The 21,602-nt window shown below is 44.0% G+C and overlaps 1 protein-coding gene across 1 annotated transcript in view; it reads right to left on the bottom strand.

Moving 5' to 3' along the window:
• Positions 1–21,602, bottom strand: part of Myo3b (myosin IIIB) — a 270,528-nt gene that overhangs the window by 136,018 nt on the left and 112,908 nt on the right. The window contains exons 9-16 of the mRNA XM_050123618.1: positions 17,412–17,508; positions 16,335–16,451; positions 15,629–15,733; positions 12,320–12,403; positions 11,104–11,306; positions 7,887–7,985; positions 7,426–7,540; positions 1,068–1,194 (exon numbers count right to left, since the gene is read on the bottom strand). Coding sequence (XP_049979575.1) covers positions 1,068–1,194; positions 7,426–7,540; positions 7,887–7,985; positions 11,104–11,306; positions 12,320–12,403; positions 15,629–15,733; positions 16,335–16,451; positions 17,412–17,508 — 947 coding nt within the window. The remainder of the gene's footprint in view (positions 1–1,067; positions 1,195–7,425; positions 7,541–7,886; positions 7,986–11,103; positions 11,307–12,319; positions 12,404–15,628; positions 15,734–16,334; positions 16,452–17,411; positions 17,509–21,602) is intronic.

Consider the following 21,602-nt stretch of genomic DNA (forward strand, 5'->3'; position numbering starts at 1 on the left):
AATTTATTTTACATACTGACCACAGTTTCCCCTCCCTCCTCTCCTCTTGTTCCCCTAACACACACCTCCCATCTACCACCCCCCATCCACTTCTCCACCTTCATTCAGAAAGGAGAAGACCTCCCACGGTTGTCAACAGGGCACAGAAAATTGAGGCAGGACCAAGCTCCTCCCCTGCATCAAAGCTTGGTGAGGCAACCCAGCATGGGGAGTAGGTTCCCAGAGCCAGTTATAGCTCCAACAAAAGGCCCTGCTCCCACTGCTGGGAGCCCAACAAGCACACCAAGCTATACAACTGTCATACATATGCAGAGAGCCTAGGTAGGTCCCATGCAGGCTCCCAAAAAGGGTTTTTTTAATCAATTGTTTTGGAGACAGGGTCTCACTATGTAGCCTAGGCTGGCTTCATATTCTGCATCCCCAGGCCACTCCACAAGCTCTGAGATTACAGGTATGCAGCATCATAATCAGCTGCTCGTTTTGTTTGATACACACAGACAGATACAATGTTCTGTCTGTGTGTATGCCTGAAGGCCAGAAGAGGGCACCATATCTCATTACAGATGGTTGTGAGCCACCATGTGGTTGCTGGGAATTGAAGTCAGAACCTTTGGAAGAGCAGGCAATGCTCTTAACCAGTGAGCCATCTCTCCAGCCCTCAGCCGCTTGTTTTATAGACATGAAGACTCCTCACCCTTTCTTTTATCATGCTTGCTAGTAGAACTTACAAAATAAGGTGCTGATTTCTCTCCAATGGATGCTGAGTTTATTGATTCATAAACCTTTTATTTTTTTCTTTTTAATAAATGATTTTGCAAAGCAGCAAAAGTGGAAACCCACTGTGTAAAGTTTCTTGCCACAGATAGGTTTTCTGCAGAACCAGCCTCTATCACATAGGGAGTGAGTGTTCCTATATCACAGGATGTCCTTCTGGGAAATGCTAGCTACTGGAACCATCTAGAGCTAACAGGAGGATATTACAGTAGCATCAAATTCTATAGATTCTTGGAAAACTGTGGAAGTGAAAGATGTGAACTTGGATAAGAAAGCATGTAAGCATCAATTACCATTTTCCAAAGCTTCAGGGTTGGGTACCTCGCTTTTGTCCGTTTGGTGCTGAGAGGCAATAGCTGCAAACTCAATGTTCCCGATATTCAAAATCCCAGCCAGAATTCTGTACACGGAATGAACCTCCTGGAAAGAGCAGGGAGAGCCGTGATTGGAGGTCATCGCTGATCAAAGGGACAAATCATTCACCCTTTAGTTGAAAATACTACAGTTGTCCATCAAACTCTGTTCTGCCTCTTCCTGCACACACACAGGCTCCCTAACCTTCCTGAAGTTAGAGGTAGCAAGGTCACTAAGCATTAACAATGAAACAAGTAGACTATGCCTCCTTGAGTCCCAGGCCCAGGGGAAGAGAGCACTCTTCATCCATGCTTTCTTTCTCACTGCTGCTGGTGTGGACTCCCGGCCACATGACCTCAGCCTTGCACTAGACCAGAGAAGGCTCCATGGAATGCAGATGTTCTGTCAGCTGGCATGGTGACCAAGAGAGAAATGACCTTTGTCCTTTAACTCACCTAGCCTTTTGCTCTAATTAATCCCAGCTCCCAACGCAGAGATGGAACAAGAGAGATGTTCCCTCACCTCTTTTGGGTACAGTGTTTTATAAAATATCTAGGAGGGCACCCTAGAACTTACTAGGGTATCTCAGAGCTACAGGTTGTAATGCCCGATGGGAGAACTTATTTTGAAAGACCCTTGTCTCTAGCTCCTAGCACAAGAATTTCTAAAATTGTCTGGGTGATCAGATCTTTGTTATGGCAGAAGATACCTTTAACCGTACCTGTGCTTCTGTGAATAAGTGAATTTTAGTGGGCATCTAGATAAGACTTGCAGTCTGAGAGGCTGGCTGCTCAATCTTAGAACTTAGTTCCCACCTGATCCCATCGAACTCTAGGGAGGGCTAGGGCTCCAAACTGAGTTAATCACGAATGACCAATAATTAATCAGGTGTGTGTGTGTGTGTGTGTGTGTGTGTGTGTGTGGTATGATGTGGTGGAAACTCTACAAAAACCTGAAACAGCATCAGGGAGCTTCCAAGCTGGTGAACCATGTAGGTGCTGGCAGGGTGTTGTGCCCGAGGGTATGAGTCCCTTTCTATGTACTGCCCAATCATTTCTCATTTAGCCATCCCTGGGTTGTGACCTTTATAATAAGTCTGCAACCTTGAGTAAAATGTTCTCCTGAATTCTGTGAACTAGTTATTAACTACACTACTACTACTGATGATAATAATAATAATAATTCGAATTAGTTATACCAACTAATCAAGCTATAGAATAAGGTCATAGTAACTCTATAACCAGTTCAGAAGTATAAGAAGCCTGGGGCTTCCAATTGGTGTCTAAAGTGGGGGTTCTTATGGGACTGAGCCTTGAACTTGGAGGATCTGATACTAACTCTAGATGAGAGTCTCAGAATTGTAGGCCATTGAGTTGGTATAAGAGACTAATTGATAGGGACTTTTAGAAAATAAAAGTCTCACATATTTGGTGACATAAATTTGAGCAAAATATATCCAGATCATCTAAGTCCTGTTTTCATGTTCAAAGCTGAGCATGTAAGGTAGTATTGATGGATTAAAAATAAGGCATACTTACAATTTGTTTAAATTTTACATTTTTCTATATGTAAAATAAGGAAACATCTAGTTGGGAATTTTTATGCTAATCAACAAAATACTTCCATAAAACATATTCAAATGGGCTATTTGATTTAATACTATACTTAGCAGCCGAGTAATAGGAACTGTCACCGGACCGTTGATAAATACTGCCCCCCAAACTGAGCCTCCCTGCAGACATTACTCAGTAACACCTCAGATCTGAATACAGGCTGTAACACTGACATCTGCCGGATGCCTGATAATGCTGCAAAGACAAATGAGGACTCGAAGTTGGGCTTCTGCCGCAGATAAGTATTGTTCTTCCAGCTTCTAAATCAAGGGCAGGATGTCGTGTTCCAGACTTCGCGAATTCCCATTTAATCACGCCACTTAGAAGTGGCTAAGGAGAACACCTACCAAATGGGTTTTTTAAAAAACTTGCCTGGATTTAACATGACAGCCCCTCATTACCGTGATCAATACAGGATGAGCTTCATGCATCAAGCGACTCCCGACAGCGGCAGATCTGAGAGTTTGCAGCCAAGACCACAGCGATGAGTTCTGCATCCACCGTGTCTGTATCCAAGGGGTTATCTAAAACTCTCCTCACTCTAAGGAAAACTGTAGTTCTTCTGGCAAACACACATAGTCCCTACCATACAAACCGAGGCATCTCCCCCCGAAAGGGCTTCAAGCACTTCAGCACTGTGATGATGAGCTCCAAAGAAAATGAACACCTGAGACCAAGCTCTTGAGATCAACAACTCACCACGCTGCTTCTCTGGCCATGTTCTCTTCAGTGCTATGCCCAGAGGGTCAGCAAATGTGGGAACCTACCTCTGACCTCCAGGGAGCACGTTTAGATTCAAACCCCAAGCACTAGAGCCACTTCCTTAGGTCTCCTTCCTTGGATCAATAAAGAAGGCAGGGATGATCTCATCCCCTGAGGGTGCTACCTATGTGGCATCTCTGGGACTGTCACCCACTCCACTCCATTAGCCTGGCCTGGGGGTGAATCATGTCTTCCTTTCTGACCTAGGAACCTCCACCTACCATAGAGTTCAGTTCAAAATACCATAGCCAGCAACGCTAGTGCTCCCAATGCTGTGTCTATCATGGAATGGCTCCTACTTCCCCAAAACTTCTTGGTGGAATGGGAAATCTCTTTCACCTTCCTTAACTTGTTTTCTCTTGCCTCATCAGAGCTATGGAGACTTTTCTGGAACCTCGGCCTTCCCTGTGGAGTCTTACAACTCTATTCTTATCTATTTCTAGTCTCTGCCTTTCTATATGAAACAATGATCAAACCTCACTCAAATGAGAGTTTTATTAAGAAGGTTTGGCAAGTCCTCCAACTGGGTCATCTCAACAAACGGCTTCTGGGCAGTTTGGGAAGCAGTAGTGGGAGAAGAAAGAACCCTTCTCCACCAAAGCTTTCTTTTCTCAGTTTTTCCCAAGACAAGTATTGCCTAGATGATGTTCAGGCCAAGTTCAAAGTTAGGAAGGACTTGCTGCTGCTTTGCAGAATCCCCTCTGACCTGGCTCCCGGGCACCTCAGGCCGCTGTCTTTCTTTAGTGGAAATTTACTTCATCCCTTTCTTTCCTCAGAGTCTGATTTTCAACAGTTCTAAGTACTGGAATCAGGGTCAGCTGGAGATTATAACATATTACTCCCCTCCTTGGCAGCGGCTGATGACATTTAGTGACTTAGGTCAGTGTATCCCACCCTTAAGCCTTTTGGTTGCTATTTTAACATAGAACTCTTCAGAATCGAATCTCTCTTCAGAAGTATCACTTTGGCGATATAGTTTGAAGAAAGTGAAGAAATGCTGCCCTGAGCTTAGGTTTCTTTCTGACCTCTGTGTCCTAGCATCAGCCGCACACATCCTCTCTATCACCGTAGGCAGCATCCAGGGTTTCATGCCCCTTTAAGTCCGACAATTCACTTACAAAGTATGTTAGGATAAAGCCCGTAGCAGCAGGGTCAGCATTATTTCATATCAAACAGAAACAGCGTGGTTGGGCTCAAGATAGCTCAGCTGGGTTTACGGTCGAATCCCCTTGCCCCTTGCACAGAGCCCCCATTATTCCTTCTGCCCGGAATGCTTCTCCATGGAAATCCCAGGGCCAAACATTATTCTGAATGCTTTAGGATGGGGCCTGGAATTAAAATCTAGCCTCTCAAGTCTGCACTAAGGTTTGTGTGCCATAATTTTCTTGTGAGGTTTTGTGGGGGGTAGGGGGAGCAAACAAAAAAACAAACAAACAAACTTGAGGAGTTCCCACAGGGAACTAGGGACCTTCTAAGAAAGGACCGGAAATAGAATTTTAATTGAATTGGTCAGTTCATTTAAGCTCTGTTGAGAAATGACTGGCAGAAAATCGTTAGAGAATTTCTGTCCCATCAGCATCTGCTGCCTGATTCTACACAACCGAGTCTTCCTGAATTTAGTCATGGTGCCCTGACTTTCTAGACGTGACATGGAGTGATAATCCAGCGGAGAAGGTTGTCTGCGGAGACAGAGGGGCAGAGAGATAAAACCCTTAGTCTCCCTTGCGTTTCCAAAGCTACTAATTAACTTAGGTTGGTTTATTCCCAAATGAATTGATGTGGGACACGGGGAGGAGACATACGGTGACACACTGTCACTTCCCTGTTACGCGCTGGAGAGACACACAGCTTACCGTCACATTCCTGTTATAAACTGGGACGGTATACACAATGACATGCCGTCATACCCCGGTTATATGCTGGGGAGCTACACCTAGGGACGGATACGTAGTAACACACTACCACATTTCAGCCGGAGGACACACAGCAGCAGGCCATTATACTCCTGTTGCTCACTGACCGGGCACAGATTAACAAGTTTTGCCATCTTTCTCATCTCTTTCTTCTCATATCTATTACACTGTCATCCTTTCCTTTTAGTGTACCCACCACCCCGTGCCCAGGAATGACCTGCCTCAACGACATACACTCAAATGCTTAACTGCTTCTCTTTCATTTCCTGTTAAACCATCACCATCTGTTTGATGATCAGCAGCCATGCTGGCTAGTTTTTACATCAACCCCACACAGGCTGGGGTCTTTTTGGAAGGGGGACCCTCAACTGAGAAAATGCAGCCACTAGAGTGGCTGTGGCCAAGCCAGTAGTGCATTCTCTAGGTTGTTATGTAGAGAAACCCAGTTCACTGAGGGCAGTGTTAACCGTAGATGGGTGCTGTAAGAAGGCAAGCTGATCAGGCCAAGAGGAACAAGCCAGTAGGTGGCCTTCTCTGATCTCTGTGTCAGCTCCTGCCCCCAGCTCCCTGCCCTGTGTTCCCTAGACAAGCTTTCAACTGAAATAAACCCTTCCAGCCCCTAGCTGCTTTTGGTCATGGTATTTTATTATAGCAATAGAAAATCTAAGTAGGACAGAAGCTTTTTTTTCTATCAGAATAATATCATTGTGTGATCTCTTCTGATGCCCAGGCCAATCACATCATAACATTCTATCATCTTTTATTCACTGAAAGCAAACCATCATCTCCCAGACAGGCTCCCTTCGCCTTGGGTCCTGTTCTCCTTTAAGGACAGATGTGCCACACTCTGGCATGACCGCGGGCAGGGGCTTGTGCTTTAAACAGCTTCATTTCTGCCTCTGCCATCAGCTCCTCTGATGATGTGACATTGATAAAAATGAGCTCCATAAGTCAGTCGCCATAAAAACCTTCTAACGATGCAGGAACCTTTTAAATTGCCCTCAGAGGAGCGGGGTGAAGTATATTTCTATTTTTATCTTGACTTTTGGAATATTCCCCTGTCCATTTATGGGACCGAGAGACAAAACAACAACAACAAAATGAGCAGCTATCTAGGAAAAAAATGAAACGTATTATTAGGACTCAAATCAGCTAGGCTAGGGAGAAAAGGACGGGTCAACCTCGCTGGGTTGCAGAAGCAATGCTTTATCCAGAGCAGCTGCCCCAAGGTAAACAGAAAGTTTGTAATCTAATCTCCTAAGATTTAACTCTCCAGCTTTCCTCCTAATCACTCAGCCCCGTGCCAGCAAAGCCAAAGAGCTTGTACGTTCTTACAAAACCGATGGCACGGAGCCCAGAAACTATGAAATAATGTATCACGGAGCCATATTTGATCCTTGAGTCATAAATGCTGTGTCAACCTTAGCGTGTGTCTAATAGAGAAAGTCTCTATGTAGTATGACCAAAGTGGCACAAAGCCTAGTCAGCTACAGTGGGCAAGTACAGCGGGGGAACACGACTGCAGAGATATTGGTAGGGTTTTAATTAGTTTGTCGTGTGCACAAAGAGCTACTTGCAAAAATGTATATCCTAGAGTTTGGGTACAACCTATACATTCCTAAGTGCCTCCTTTCAGAAGCAATATCGACTCAAGATATGACAGTATGCTTTTGGCATCTGTTATTATAACCAGGCTGAATTTATGACAGTGGTAACAATTGATAGGTGTCCAGTCCTTACTCTCATAATTTATGTTCATTGGGGGCACCTTGTTCCAATTCAGATTCTGATTTGGTCATTGTTGGATGGACCAGAGGGTCCACACTCCAAACGGGCTCTCGGGGAATGATGAAGTTTTGGATCTTTATACCACATGTTGAATAGACATGCATTATCTCACAAGGAACATGCATTTGATATGTGTCCAGCAAGTTAGAGCACACGTGCCTTCTCTCCCACCCATCTACAGACATTTGCATTGTGTTCGTTTCCTCTCGTCCAGCGTATACCTTGTTGGTGAACCCGATAATCCTGAAGCAATGCTGGATCGCCTCAAACTGTCTCCGGTAAGACTCCTTGGACGTGATGTCCTTCATGACTCGTCCAGTTTCAGCAGCTATGTATCTGAATGAAGTGGAACATGACTCAACACAGTAAACACTCATTCAGCACACAGCACTGTGGCCCAGGGCAGGCAAACCCGGGCTTCTTCGCAAGGGTGTTTCGTTAACAAGCTAATGGTGTGGCTGGGAGAAACGGCTGTAACTGAGCTTTCGATCACGCTAAACGATGCACGTGCTGAGATGCCATTCTTGCTCCCTCCTCTTGCATAGTTAACAGAATGAGTTTCCAGTTAAGGAAACAGCTCCATTTACTTCTAGATTTGTCAACAGCTTAACTGAACCCTCATTCAAAATTAACCAGCAGCCTCCTCCTTGCCAGCAGTCAGGGGTCTTCCAATTACACTTACCTAGGAGGCTTTTCCTCAGGAAGTCTGAACTCAGAAAGTTTCTTTTGGTGATAAAGGCCAGCATAAATATAGTAAAATATGTGAAAATTTTTCTCTCCCCTGGAAAAAATAAATTGAGAAAGAGGTTTTATTTATATTGTAGTCCAGGCTTTCCTGAACTAAATAATTGATTCCAGTTCCTCTTTTGTACAAAATATTATTTTGCAACAAATTTACATATGCAGGCAATTAAATATATATCATCCCAATTAGAAGACAGCAATAGTGGTAATATTCATAGAGTAGTAATGGCAATGGCACTTTACCGAACACATGTAGCTTCATTATAAACTCAAGGAATCCAGGATCATGCACTCTACCAAAAGCTAAAACCCCAGCCATTGGCTTGCTTCTTGTGATCCTCCTGCCTCCACCTCCCCAGTACAGGCATTACAAGGTACATGACACCATGCCAAGCTACTTTTATCATTTAAAATAAACTTTATTGTTTGTATTTAAGGTATGCACTATGACACAGAATATACAAAGATGACTTGAAAAGATTATTATATTTTAATGGATAAATGTACTGAATGCCAATTATGGCAGGAACTATTCCGGATGCCAGAGAAACAAGACCAATAGGATTCATAGCCTTTTGGAGCGTTCCTTCTAGACAAAGTTAGATGGCCATAAATGTTGTCCCATCTTACTTTCTTTATGTGTCACACAGGTCTAATAATGTCATCCTCCCAAGTTAGTAAGAGACTTGAATGAATTTTCTTGAATTAGCTATGCGATGGTGTCACACGCCTTTAAACCCAGCACTCGGGAGGCAGAGACAGGTGGATCTCTGTGCGCTCAAAGCCAGCCTGATCTACAGAGTGAGTTCCAAGACAGGCTCCAAAGCAACAGAGAAACCCTGTCTTAAACAAACAAACAAAAAAAAAAAGCAACAGAGACAGAGAAACCCTGTCTTAAACAAATAAACAAACAAACAAAAAACAAAACAAAAAAAAAACAAAGAGAGAGAGAGACTTGAATGAAATGCAGACACTTTATGGCTTTTCAGGTTCTGCCCTTCTAACTATGGTGGCTCTGCCCTTCTTTGGGCACACTCGAGTATCCCATTCCTGGTCCCCCATCTCTGGATGAGGTCATCTGAAGGTCTGACAGATGGATTTTGAATAAAGAACCTTTGAGAGGCTGACCAAGTGTAAGACAGCTCTCTGAATCCTTGTGTGCAGATGTCTGTCTGTTTCCCTTCTGTCTCCAACTGCCCCCAACTCCTGCTCAGGCCTTGGGCCTCGCCGTGGGTTTATTTCCCTTGACTTGGCATATGTGATCTCCATTCTCAGCACTATTCTTTATCATAGCCCCCTGATTGTTTCCTTTAAAACCCTCACTCCCAGCTCCCCTCTTGCTTTATCTCTTTCTCCCCCACTCCTGTCTCCAGCTTGTTGGCTAACTCCTAAGTGATGCACAGATCTCAGATCAAATGTCTTGAATCCTGGAAACCCATCTTTCCTCTCAGTTTCACATCCACTTGACACCAGACAGAGTGGTTTAGGAAAAGAGAACCTCAGTTGAAAACAAATGCTCCTACCAGATTGTCCCATGGTGCATTTGGTGTGAGAAAGCAGGCTGGGCAAACCATGGGAGCAAACTGGCAAGCAGCACTTGTCCATGGCCTCTGCATTGGCTCCCCCTCCAGGTATCTATCCTGTTTGCGTTCCCATCCTGACTTCCTTTGACACTGGGCTGGGATGTCAAAATGTAAACAAAAGCAATCCTGTCCTTCCCAAGTTGCCTTTGGCCATGGTGTCTTATTATGAATGGAACTCTGCTTTCCTCATGAACACAACGCAACTGTAACTCCTTTTCCTAAACCAGGTTGCGTGTTCTCCTCTTTGCCCCTTTCACCTTCTTAGTTCTTACTCGGAAGCACTATTGCTTCTGAACACTAGTCACAGCGGCTCTGTTTATTTATTCACAACTGTGATCCTCTCACCCCGCCCCCACCATCAACACCACACACACCCACTCCACACTCTGTGGACACAAGGACTTTGTCTTGTTTACTCTGGCAGTTCCCACAGAGAACATGTTACTGTCATATAGCGGGCGTTCAGTATTGAGTGGATGTAGCCATCAGAACCAATCAGGAGAAGAGTAACTAACACTGTCAAAATGCACTACATCGCACATGTTTTTGAGTCGTTTTATACAGATGAATAGTCGGTCTTCCCAACAAACCCATGAGGCCATGGCTGGTAGCATCTCCATTTCCCAAATGAGGCCCAACGTCAGAGTGTCAGACCCAGGGTCAAGTCCAGAGCGACATGCCCTTAATAACTATTACCAATTACTACCTTGCTTTTCCTAAAACAGAGTGTTATAATTTAAAAATTGTCCTTCACAGGCTTGTATATTTGAATGCTAGGACCCCAGCTTGGTGCCACCATCTGATAAGGTTATAAAACCCTTAGGCAGTGGAGCCTTGAAGGAGAAAGTAAATTACTTGAGGCAGCCTATGAGGTTTGACCGCCTGACTAGACTTCCTGTCCTCACTCTCAGCTTCCTGTGTGTCGATGAAATGTGATCGGCCAGCCTCATGCTCCTGGCTATCGTCTTTCCCAGACATGATGGCCTATATCCCCATTGGAACTGTGAGATGATGCAAACCCTTAAGGTGTGCACAAACTAATTATTGTCACACCCTACCTTACACAACCAACTCAAAAGAAACAGACACACCATCCGTAAAGCCCTCCCCAAGTCCTTTGCACTCTCCCCTTAATGCCTTTTAGATAAAAAACAAAACAAAATCCCAAAACACAAAAATAAAAACAAAAACAAACCTACCACCAAAGGCTGGGGAGACGATTCTGCTGTTAAGAGCACTGGTTTCTCTTACAGAGGCTTTGAGTTCGGTTCCCAGGCTGCACATGGCAGCTTACAACAATCTATAACTTCAGTTCCAAGGACCTGACTTTCTCCTCTGGTCTCCTAGAGTAACAGGCACCCATACAGTACACAGACATGCATACAAGTAAAACACTCATGAACATAAGACAAAACTAAATCTTAAAAAGCAAACATTAACCATCACTAATCCTTTGTTTAAAACACTGAGGGAGACTAACGAACAAGGGGAGATGGAACCTTTGAAGCTCCCAAATCCTCCAAGTTTAGATTGGCAAAGCAAAAACCGGTGATAAAACAGAAGTGCACCTACGCGGCCTGCTTTATAACTCTGGACTTTTCAAGGAGGTACTCGGAGATTCTCGCACCCATCACAGCTCCAGTTGGTGTGAACATCATTTCCAGATACTTTCCAAACCGGCTGGAGTTGTCATTGATGGCCGTGCAGGCGTTCCCAAAGGCTTCCACCAGGGAGTTCACTTGGAGGATTTTCTGACGTAAGGTTTGATTGTTGGCCTGGGGTGAGCAGATGGTGGTTAGGAGAAGCTTTCAGAAGCAGCATTCTAATGTCTTGCCAGGCACAACACACACACACACACACACACACACACACACACGTAGCTCATGCACCTTTTCTAAGGAACTCCACTTTGGGAAAGTTAGTGTCAACCCTGATGAAGGAATCTCCAGGTACCATGAGTCACAAAGCCAGATTTGGTGGCAGGTATTTTTTTATTGTTGTTATTTTGTTTTTATTATTATATATACAGTGTTCTGCCTACAGTCTAGAAGAGAGCACTAGATCGAATTACAGATGGTTGTGAGCCACCATGTGGCTGTTGGGAATTGAACTGAGGGCCTCTGGAAGAGCAGCCAGTGCTCTTAACCTCTGAGCCATCTCTCCAGCCCCGGTAGCAGTTTTAAAGTCTGATTGCACTGCATAGGAAAGTCTTGACAGATGTTTCCTGCCTAACAGTTTAGAAAGAATTCCAAATACTTTTCCACTCTGCTTTTCAATGCACCTCAGCGATAATAAAGGAGCCCTCAATACCTTTTCTTAGTCAGCGTGATGCTCTTAGAGGCCAAGGATAGGCACCTCCGGGACTAATTTTGCAACCCTTCCTTCCGAGTCCTTGTCCAAGCTACCATTTTCCTTTTCCTCAACTGTTGCTCAAGGGACTCTAGTCGTCGTTTTCCTAATCACCACAGCGCTCTGACTCAGCGTCGACTCACTTCTCCCACTGAACAGCTCAATGTTTCTATTACATGGAAACACACAAAATAACTGATTTGCCCGCAATGTAGTAACTCCATGTTGGTTTTATTTTTCTCACGACGTGAAGTAAGGACAGCATGCTGGCATCTTAAGAGCCTAGCTATCAGGAGGCAACACAACAAAGACGGGGTGTTCTTATGTGACTCCCGATTTAAAAAAAAAAAAAAGACTATAATACTCCCATCTGCTATAAAACGTACAGTTGGTTCTGCAGGGCCTTCAAACCACCGTGCAGAATTCGGTTGGCCCTTACCTTTCCCAGGAAAGTCAGATGCTGAACGATGAGGTGGGTGCTTTCTGTCTTCCCCGATCCACTTTCTCCACTGATGACGATGCACTAATACAGAAAACACAGTCAGGGAGGAACCCAACCAATCACCACACAGAAACAACCTGCACATTTGGCTGTGGTTTTTCCACACAACATACCCCACTATATTCCTCCATGTTTCACTGAACAATCATTCTATCCTGGGACTCTTTCCACTATACGATGAGCTGGGACAGCTGCTTATCATTGTAAAGTTTAGATGTAGCATTGTCTGATGGTGCCATTGTTAACTGATCCCTGTAGGTTGTTTGGTCAATTCTTGTTATAAACTGTATTGCAACGATTCATTCTATACACAGGTCATTGTATCTACATTCAGGTTCGTCTGCTGAATAAATTCCAAGTGGGCAACATTCGATCAAAAAGTAAAAATATTTGTAAAATAGCTACTCCTGGGTTGCTTGACTTGGGACCATAGCAGCTCTCTAGTTCACTAGAGAACAATTTATCTTTACTGGCATATTAGGAAGGGTACAGAGCCCAGGGACATCTATGTGGGAGACATGAACGGGGCATGTGGAGTTGAGGCTGCACCCAGGATGCAGTCTGCTCTTTTGCAGCCTCACCACACAGTGCATGGATTTGTGCTAATCTGATAGGTTAGAAGCAGGTACTCAATGCTCTTTGAATCTGCACCTCTTTTATTACGAGTGAGGTCAAATGCCTGCCACACGCTTAAGGTCAACCCTATTTTCTTTTTGTCCTCATCTCTACTGCCTGTTTTAACTGTGTTGTTGGCTGTGTTCTTTTAATCACTTCCTGGAGCTCTTCCTGTGCAAAGGAAGTCAGTGATGAGGGAGAATAAAAGCGACAGGGTTGGCCTTTGTCCCTGGATCCTGGCAAACAGCTTCTTGGAATTTCCTAACTGATGGAGTGATGAGAGAATCTTCTGCTCTAACCGCATCTCTGCTGTGCACGAGGTGGCTCCAGTGGGAGCCAGACTACTTCACATGGGGATGGGCAATGAGAAAGAACAGATAGATGGGCAAAGAATGGGAACTTTCAGACTCCCCCCCCCCAACTTCCAGAAAGGAAAAGAGGTTGCGAATTGAACTCAATAAAATTTTTTTCTTTCAATAAAAATTTTTAATGAAAAAACTATTTTATTTATTTTATTATTTAAAATACTCTATAAGCATCTATTCTTGGCACATAATGTTGGGTTTCGCAAAGGTAATTTCTTCAAGTACATCATAGACTTTGACTATATTCATCTCAGTCTAATTCACTGAGTTATAAAAAACTTTTTTAATGATTTATTTATTTTTATTGTATATGCATTGGTGCTTTGCCTGCATGTGTGTTATGTGAGGGCATTGAATTCCCTTGGAACTGCAGCTACAGACAGTTGTGAACAACCACGTGGGTGCTGGGAATTGAACTTGGGTCCTCTGAAAGGGCATTCAGTGTTCTTAACCGTTGAGTTATAAAATCTCTTAAACAAATGAGATTCAGTGAGTTTAGGGACTGTTGAATTGAAGATCCTGGGAGAGAGTGCTCAGATGAAAGGCAGGATCCTACACACTCCCATCCCCTCCCTCCACCTGTTCCACGCATGTCTCCCACACCATTGCCCTAGTTTGTACCTAATATGCAGTCAAGACAAATTTAGTGTTCTCCTTAATTCTTTGAGTTATCCTACTGAATTAGCCAGGCTGAGAGAGGATTATTAAAACCCCTGAACTTGTCCTTGGCTTGGCAGGAGTGTGAGGCTCCTGGGTACTCCATTTGTGGCCGGCATCTGACATGTGGGCATTTTTGTTGAAATTAACCTATAACCCGTGGGGTCTGTGCTAACTCCAGGGTGTGTCAGGATTGCTCTAAATTGTAGGACACCCTGCAAAAAACGTTTAGTTTTGAAAAACACACAATTTGGTGTTAGAGACAAAATAGGGTGGGGATGGGAGGACAGGAAAAAAAAAAAAAAACCTTCCAGCAGGCAAGCTTTTTAAGTTGAAAGTCACGCTGCTCTGCTCACTTCTTTCCTCTCTGGCAAATCTGTGGACAGCTTTTAAATTTCCATAATAATGCAGAGAAGGTCATCTCTAATGTCAGCAAACCTCTCTTCTGTGAATTTTGTTGTGCAGTGGTTTGAGTGAGAAATGTCCCTTAGAGTTTAGGGCATTTGAACACTCAGGCCCTAGCTCGTGGCCCTGTTCAGAGGGTTTTGAAGGTGCTGCCTTGCTGGAGGGGTGTTGTCACTTGGGAGCTTTGAGAGTGAAAGTGTTCTGCCTGCTTCTAGTCTGCTCTCTGCTCTGTGTTTGCAGTTCAAGGTGAGCACTCTCAGTTGCTGCTCCAGCAGCCATCTTGTTTGCTGTCATAATTTCCCACCATGAGAGATTCTTACACGCCTGGAACTGGAAGCCAAATAAACTCTTTCTTCCGGAAGTTGTCTTGGCCATGGTGTTTTCTCCCAGCAACAGAAGAGTAACTAATACACACTGGTATTAATTTTGTCTACCCTCCCCAGACCCAAAAGGTTAGATTTCTTTGGTCTCTGGAAATACATACATAGTAAGCTCTCATAAAAATTTCTTGCAAAATTAGGCTCCCTCTCTTCATTCACAGAATACAGAAATATAGGAAAATAAACCCAGCAAAATGGAGGAGGGGTAAAATGCAGGAGAAGTCATGCTTGAATTAGAAGTCTAGACAATTAAAATTTATTGGTTAAGTTTGTGTTTAACTAACATTGAGCTTAAAGTTTGTCAGTCTTAACCCTAGCCCGTCAAATTTCCCAGCAACTAGACGATATAGGGCCAGGTGTCCAGGGAGTGCAGTATTTCACATACAGGGGGCCTAGTCATGAAGATCCTGAGATGTTAATAGGAGGGAATTTCATTTATGTCATTATATATCCCATTTTTATTACAGCCACTGCATGTAATCAGGTTGTGGCTGCCCTATGTTCTCATTATGTCCATATTAGAAATGTCTTTACTGCATTTCACGAGAGAAAATAAGTGTTCCCTGTGTGTTATGAATATCAAAAGGATTTTGTCTTTCTCAGGCTTCCAGGGCCCCTGTGCCGTAATTCCATTTCCCTTTTCCTCGGGCTAGCCTCCGCAACCTCAGGTTCCATTTCCTCAGGCTAGCCTGAGCAACCTCAGGTCCCATTTCCTCAGGCTAGCCTCCGCAACCTCAGGTCCCATTTCTCAGGTCCAAACAGAAATGGGCAGACGGACCATGTCTCACCTCGTGAGCTGGCAGACGAGGAAGGTGAGTCCTTACCTGGTCTTTGTTGAAAGTGACCAAACACTGGTAAGCATTGTCTGCTGATGCGAATATGTGGGGAGGATTCGAGGCTCGCTTCACCCCGTGATAAAGCCTGGAAAACTGGAGGGAAAATGCAGCTCATTCAAAGGACCCTTCAAGCACTCCCTGGACCATCTAAGGCTTTAATTACCTATTACCCCAAAGAACAAGGGTTTTCACTGCTTCTGAAAGACTCGGGGATCTACAGGCCTATATTCTGACCCCTGTTCTCTGTTGCTGGATACACAAGCTCGGATAAGGGTCACTGACTGCCCTGCTCTGCCTCTTCCTCTTCTGAAGAAGCCATAGTATTTACAGCTTTCTGGTCTCATAGGGTGAGAAGAAGTGACCCAACCCAGTGCTTGGCATGTAACAAGCATTCAATAATTAACTTTTATTGCTGCTTGCTTTAAGAAGTTTCTCCCAAAGATAAAAATTCCATTCATGTTAGATTATTGTCTACGGTTTGGGATATTAGCTCCATGATGGGCAATGGATCTCACAGCTGTAATACTACTTTATTTTGCTTGCATGTTTGATTTTCTTTTTCAGGTGCCAGGGTTTGAACCCAGGGCCATGGACAGGCTGGGCGACTGCTCTAACACTGAGCTACATCCCTAGCCCAGCCTTGTGAATTTTCATTACCCATCAAGGATCAAAACATGCTTTTAACCCTCCTCACCTGTGGAGAGTATATGCTTAGATTCTGGAAGGGGTTTAAGGCGATTAGAATATCCCCCACATAGGTGTAGATCAGCGCATCTGCATACCGCTTCTCCAGCCAGTAGATGATTGTGTCCTAGGAAGAGGACACAGCCTTGAGAAACATCATCAGTCGAGGCAGAGATGCCGAGAGCGGCAATGAACCCCTTACACACTTTAGTCTAAAAAGATGAGGACAACCTGTTCAAATCTTAACACTCTTATAATTCTAAGTCTCTGAAAGGGTGACAGATGCCTTGAAAAGATGTCATAAGAATGTGCTGAAATGATTAGGAGTTGCTGACAGGCATCGAGATAGCCAACCAAGATGTCAGTTGTTGCTGGGTAGGGGGCAGACTTTGTCCGATCAGAAGGTTCTATTTATAATTAAATTTAACTGTATACATAACAGATCCCCCAGGTTCTAAGAACCGAACTTGGGGCATCTGGAAGAGTAGCAATCGCTCTTGGTATTACCAGCTGAGCCGTCTTGCCAGTCCTAGTAATTTCATTTCTCAAAAGTTACACTTCAAGTCTCGATTGTGGGACTATGGGATTGAACTGTGCTGTTATACATTAGTGACTGAAGGGCTGACGCTGAGGGTCCCCAGCAGTAGACTCTACAGATGCAGGTTCAACTTAACTAACAGCCCAAGCAAATGTAAGTACTATGAATGATTTCAAACATGAACTATAATAACGCTACCATCTTTGTGAAGGAAACATCTCCTTATGAAGAACAAACAACTGTCTTCAGGGTAAAGTGCAATATCTTTTTTTTAATTAAATAGAAAATAAATTTAGGTTGGTGAGCTTCATTGGTCAGGCCTATGACAGAGGGGGCTTTACTAGAGATTTTTTTCTTCATCATTCCAAAACTTGTGTATATACAAGCACACAGAGGATCGTAGTCACCAAATGGAATGTTCCCTAAGCGTCACTGCATGGTTAACCAAACAGTTTTTGAATGACTTTAGAAAGCTGTCCAGAGAAGGGGCAGGCCCCCTGTGTGAAACACAAACCATCCACTGAGAGTAGTCTACTACATATTCGGTACCTCATCCAGGACCTCGAGATTGACCAAGTCGTCCTCGAGGCAGTGTCTGTCAGCATCCTCCACTCGATAGGGTCTTCTGGTATGCATCCTTTCATGCCTGGAAACATGCAGAAAGTATCAACATCCAGACAGTGTGAGCTGTGGAAGAAGGCTGGCGATGAGGGCGGCTGGCTTGGGAACCCATCCCACGACCCACTCAGCAACCTCAGCGGCAGTGAGAGCAAAGCCCATCTAGATGCCACCCTCTGCCTGTGGCGCCATGGGGTGGGGGGAGTCTCTCTTCCACCAGAGTGAAGAGTTTTACCAAGTGAAGCCACCAAACATACTTTTTTGTTTCCTAAATTCCTGCTGCAGCACTTTCAGGAGATGTCTTCTACTTTTTTTTTTCCTGCTCGGTGTGGTACGTGGTTTGCCCCAGTGCCATGCTTCGTGTAAAAGGAAGCAAAATCCCGACACTAAGCGGCAAGAGCTCTCGTTTAGACCATTCTCCATCCTGTTGGAGCATAGACTTTCCACTGAGCCACAGCTGTGGGGCCTTCCTTCTCCCAATGTCCCCTCCACCTGACTGCCAGCACCCAAAGAGTTGAGCGTGATTTGCATTTTACCTTGTCTGAAAATGCTTTATGACCTTTCCCCAGAACAACTCCTCTCGTGAGGTGACTGCTCTCTGGAGACAATCTCTAAGCCTATTCCTAAGTGTTGGTCAGATGCAGGCATGCATCTGTGGACAACACGTGGGTTATGCGTGTTGAATTATAAAAATTATATTCTGGGAGTTTTACTTAGCAAATGTGTTTTTGTACCCAACCTTATCTGTTGTGTTAGCATTTACTTATGCACGTGTGCACTTGTCCACGTGTGTGTCCACAGGCTCTCATGGAAGCCAGAAGGCCATCTTCAGGAGTGAGTTCTCTTCTTCTACCTAGGTCCTAGGAGTTGAGTGCACGTCATCTGGCTTTTGTGACAAGTGTTTTTATCCACTGAGTCATCTTTTCAGGCCCATACTTTTAAAATCCTATTTGGGGCATTGCTTACTAACTATTCCAAAAATTTGAATGACAATAAATAAAAATTCCCTTTGGTACTCCAAAGTTTTGTTTTGGTTTTTGCTTCTTTGTTTGTTTAAAAAAGTCTCGTGTTTCCCGGGCTGACCCCTTGGAACTCACTGTGTTAATAGAGAAGGACCTTGCATTGCTGATCCTCCTGCCTCTGCCTCCTGAGTGCTGGGATTACAGACATGAACCACCACTCCCAGTTTGCCTGGTGCTGGCAATCAAACCCAGGGCTTTGTAAGTCACATAAGCCCCCTGTCAACTGCATCACATCCCAACCCAAAATGTAATTCCTTAAGTAAAAGAATTAATTGAAGTAGGCACTCCCATAATTCCCCTTGTGAAACTATGATGCTCACAGCTGCTGGGGGCAAGCATTGGTCCCTGTCTCTCTCAGAGTGGCTAACCATGAGTGAGACACTCAAAAAACTTTCTTAACAGCAGCAACTCAGGCCTCTTCACCTCTAACTGGAGCCAGCTGGTCTATCCGCGGAGCAGGCGGCTGTGAAAGCACACACAATCTTTGACATAAAAATTCAAATGGGATTTTAAAATGCATCAGGAACTACCCTTAGGCCCTTATCAAAATCTGGAATCAACAGTTTTGCATAACTTCTTCCATGACTCAAAAATACCATTACATTATACCTGTAAAATGTTCTCCTATGTCCTGTTGGTTCACCAGTGGTTAGCTTCCTGCTTCCCTGGGTGGTGCCATATACCCAATATCATCACAGTTTAAAGGGTGTCACCCTCTGATGATAGCTCTGTCTCCCTGGGTCCCACAGTTGGTTTTGTCTAATGTTTTGCTGTACAATACCATGTACAACAATCATGGAATTTTCACGTGTAATCTCCTCCTTGCTACACACACAGAGGAAGTAGGGAGGAAAACACCTTCAAGTCAGCTACACCAAGGCCTCCCTTCCCAGTCCCCATCACTGGTAGTTTCAGATTAGAAGGGTCATCTAAAGCATATTAGCCGTCTCCACTATGCGAGTCAATGCAAAAGTCAGAAATAAAATGTGGGCTTCATTTTATTCAGTCTAAATCAGTAAGCTAGGCATTTGTAAGTGGTTAACCAGAACATCTTCTTTGTCTATGTCTTTACGTGTAGGAGATGTCAAAGGGAAGCCACACTGGGAGCTGTTAAGATAGCTCAGTGGCTGAGTGTGGACTGCTTTTCCAGAAGATCTGAGCCTGTTTCCCAGCACCCATGTTCACAGTAGGCAGCTCCCACATGCCTGCAAACTCCAACTCCAGGGGCTCTGAAGCTTCTGACTTCTGCAGACACCACCAATCATGAGCACACACCAATGCATACACATGATTTGAAATAATAAGATTTGCAGTCTATGCTTTTAATCCTAGCACTCAGGAGGCAGAGGCAGGCAAATCTCTGCTGGAGGCCAACCTGGTCTACAGAGTGTGTTCCAGGTCAGCCAAGGTTACATAGGGAGATCGTCTCAAAAAAAAATGAAATAAGAATTATTTTTTAAAGATAAAGTTGGTTTGAAGTACATTCTCTGAGTCAGGTTTGGTAATGCACAGGTATAAACTCAGAAACTGGGAGGCTGAAGTGAGAGGATCAGGAGTTCAAGACTATTCTGGACTACATGAGGAGCTCCCAGTCAGTCTGGGTTACAAAGAGACCTTGGCTCATGAAAAGGGAACAGGGGAGGGAATGCTAATTTTCACTGTTCCTAAAAGCTTCCATCTGCACTCTTTAGTAAATAAAATACCAGGACAGTGCATACTTCTACCCCAAATCCCCTCCATATAAGCCTAAGTTTTCCCCCTTAAAGTTCAACATAAAAAAAAACTCAACTTTTTAATACAGTAACTGAATTCTCATTGTATTAACTTCAGCCAGCTTACTCCATTCATTAATTATGCCTAGAAATTGTGTGAAAAAAACTATTTGACAAAGTTGGCAAGAGTCTGGAGAGATGGCTCAGCAGTTAAGGGGACTGGCTGCTCTTGTAGAGGACCCCGGTTCCATTCCCAGCACCCACGCAGCAGCTCACAACCATTTGTAACTGCGGTTCTAGGGATCTGCTGCCCTCTCTTGGCTTCCAAGGGCTTAAGGCACATGTGTGATACACAGAGCTGCTTCTGTTAAGGTGGAGTAAGTATCTAAGTATCCTCCACCTGTGTCTCCACTTAAAGGCAACTACTCAGGAGGGAATGCTTAAGCAGCTAAGGATTGTGGGAAGTGAAGGCTCAGGGGAAGATGGGTAAAGAAATCAGAACTTGAGATCCCAGCAAGCCAATGTGCTTCCTCTCACCACTGCTAGCCTGGACCCATGTCTGTCCTTCATGCTTAATGGTGCTTGTGCAGGCAGATACAGATGAAAGCCCTTGTAAACCTCAGCTGCAATCTCACAAATAATTGATTCTAGCATGAAGTTGATTCTCAGTGTGCACAGCACAGTTAGACACCACCAAGATCCAAACTGGTGTTTTTTCCAGCCCACCAGCAGATTGTCTATAGCTCCGACAGTGTATCTGTCTGCTGTCTATGTCATATACCCATCTCCAAGAATCACGCCGACGAGCTTGAATCTCATCAAAATCTACCCACAAGGATTTTAGCACAACGAGTTGAAAAAGATATTTTAATTACTATTATTAGCACTGTGTGGCCTTCTCTCCTACTGATGGGCAATTTAATTCTTAGAGTTAGATTTGCTCAAGATTGTAGTTGGCAATCTAGAAGTTAGTGCCAATACAAGATAGTTCTGCTATGTTAAAGACCATTTCACTTTTTCAGTGACACACACACATTCACACACACACTCACTCACTCTGTTATACATATGCACACACATTTGCACATGCATAGATACATATACATGCACTCACATATACACATGCACACTCACACATACACATGCACACACATGCACACTCACATACACACATGCCCACACACTCATCTTCAGTAGTGATCCACTGAAAAGGGTGCCTGCTTCACTTTCCTCCTGAGGGGTTTGGAGAGCTGAAAATGCTGATCCCAATGCTTATTTCTTGAAAAAAAAAATCCTAGACTTTAGATGAAGTTATAAAATGTTTATGTTTCTCTAATTTTAATTAAAATCAACAAAATTAAACTTGGCTTATTTTTCTGTGTTCTTTA

Source organism: Alexandromys fortis, unplaced genomic scaffold (assembly GCF_014885135.2).
Source record: "Alexandromys fortis isolate MF-2015 unplaced genomic scaffold, M_Fortis_MF-2015_v1.1 scaffold_8_9099976_23576923, whole genome shotgun sequence".
Classification (NCBI taxonomy): domain Eukaryota; kingdom Metazoa; phylum Chordata; class Mammalia; order Rodentia; family Cricetidae; genus Alexandromys; species Alexandromys fortis.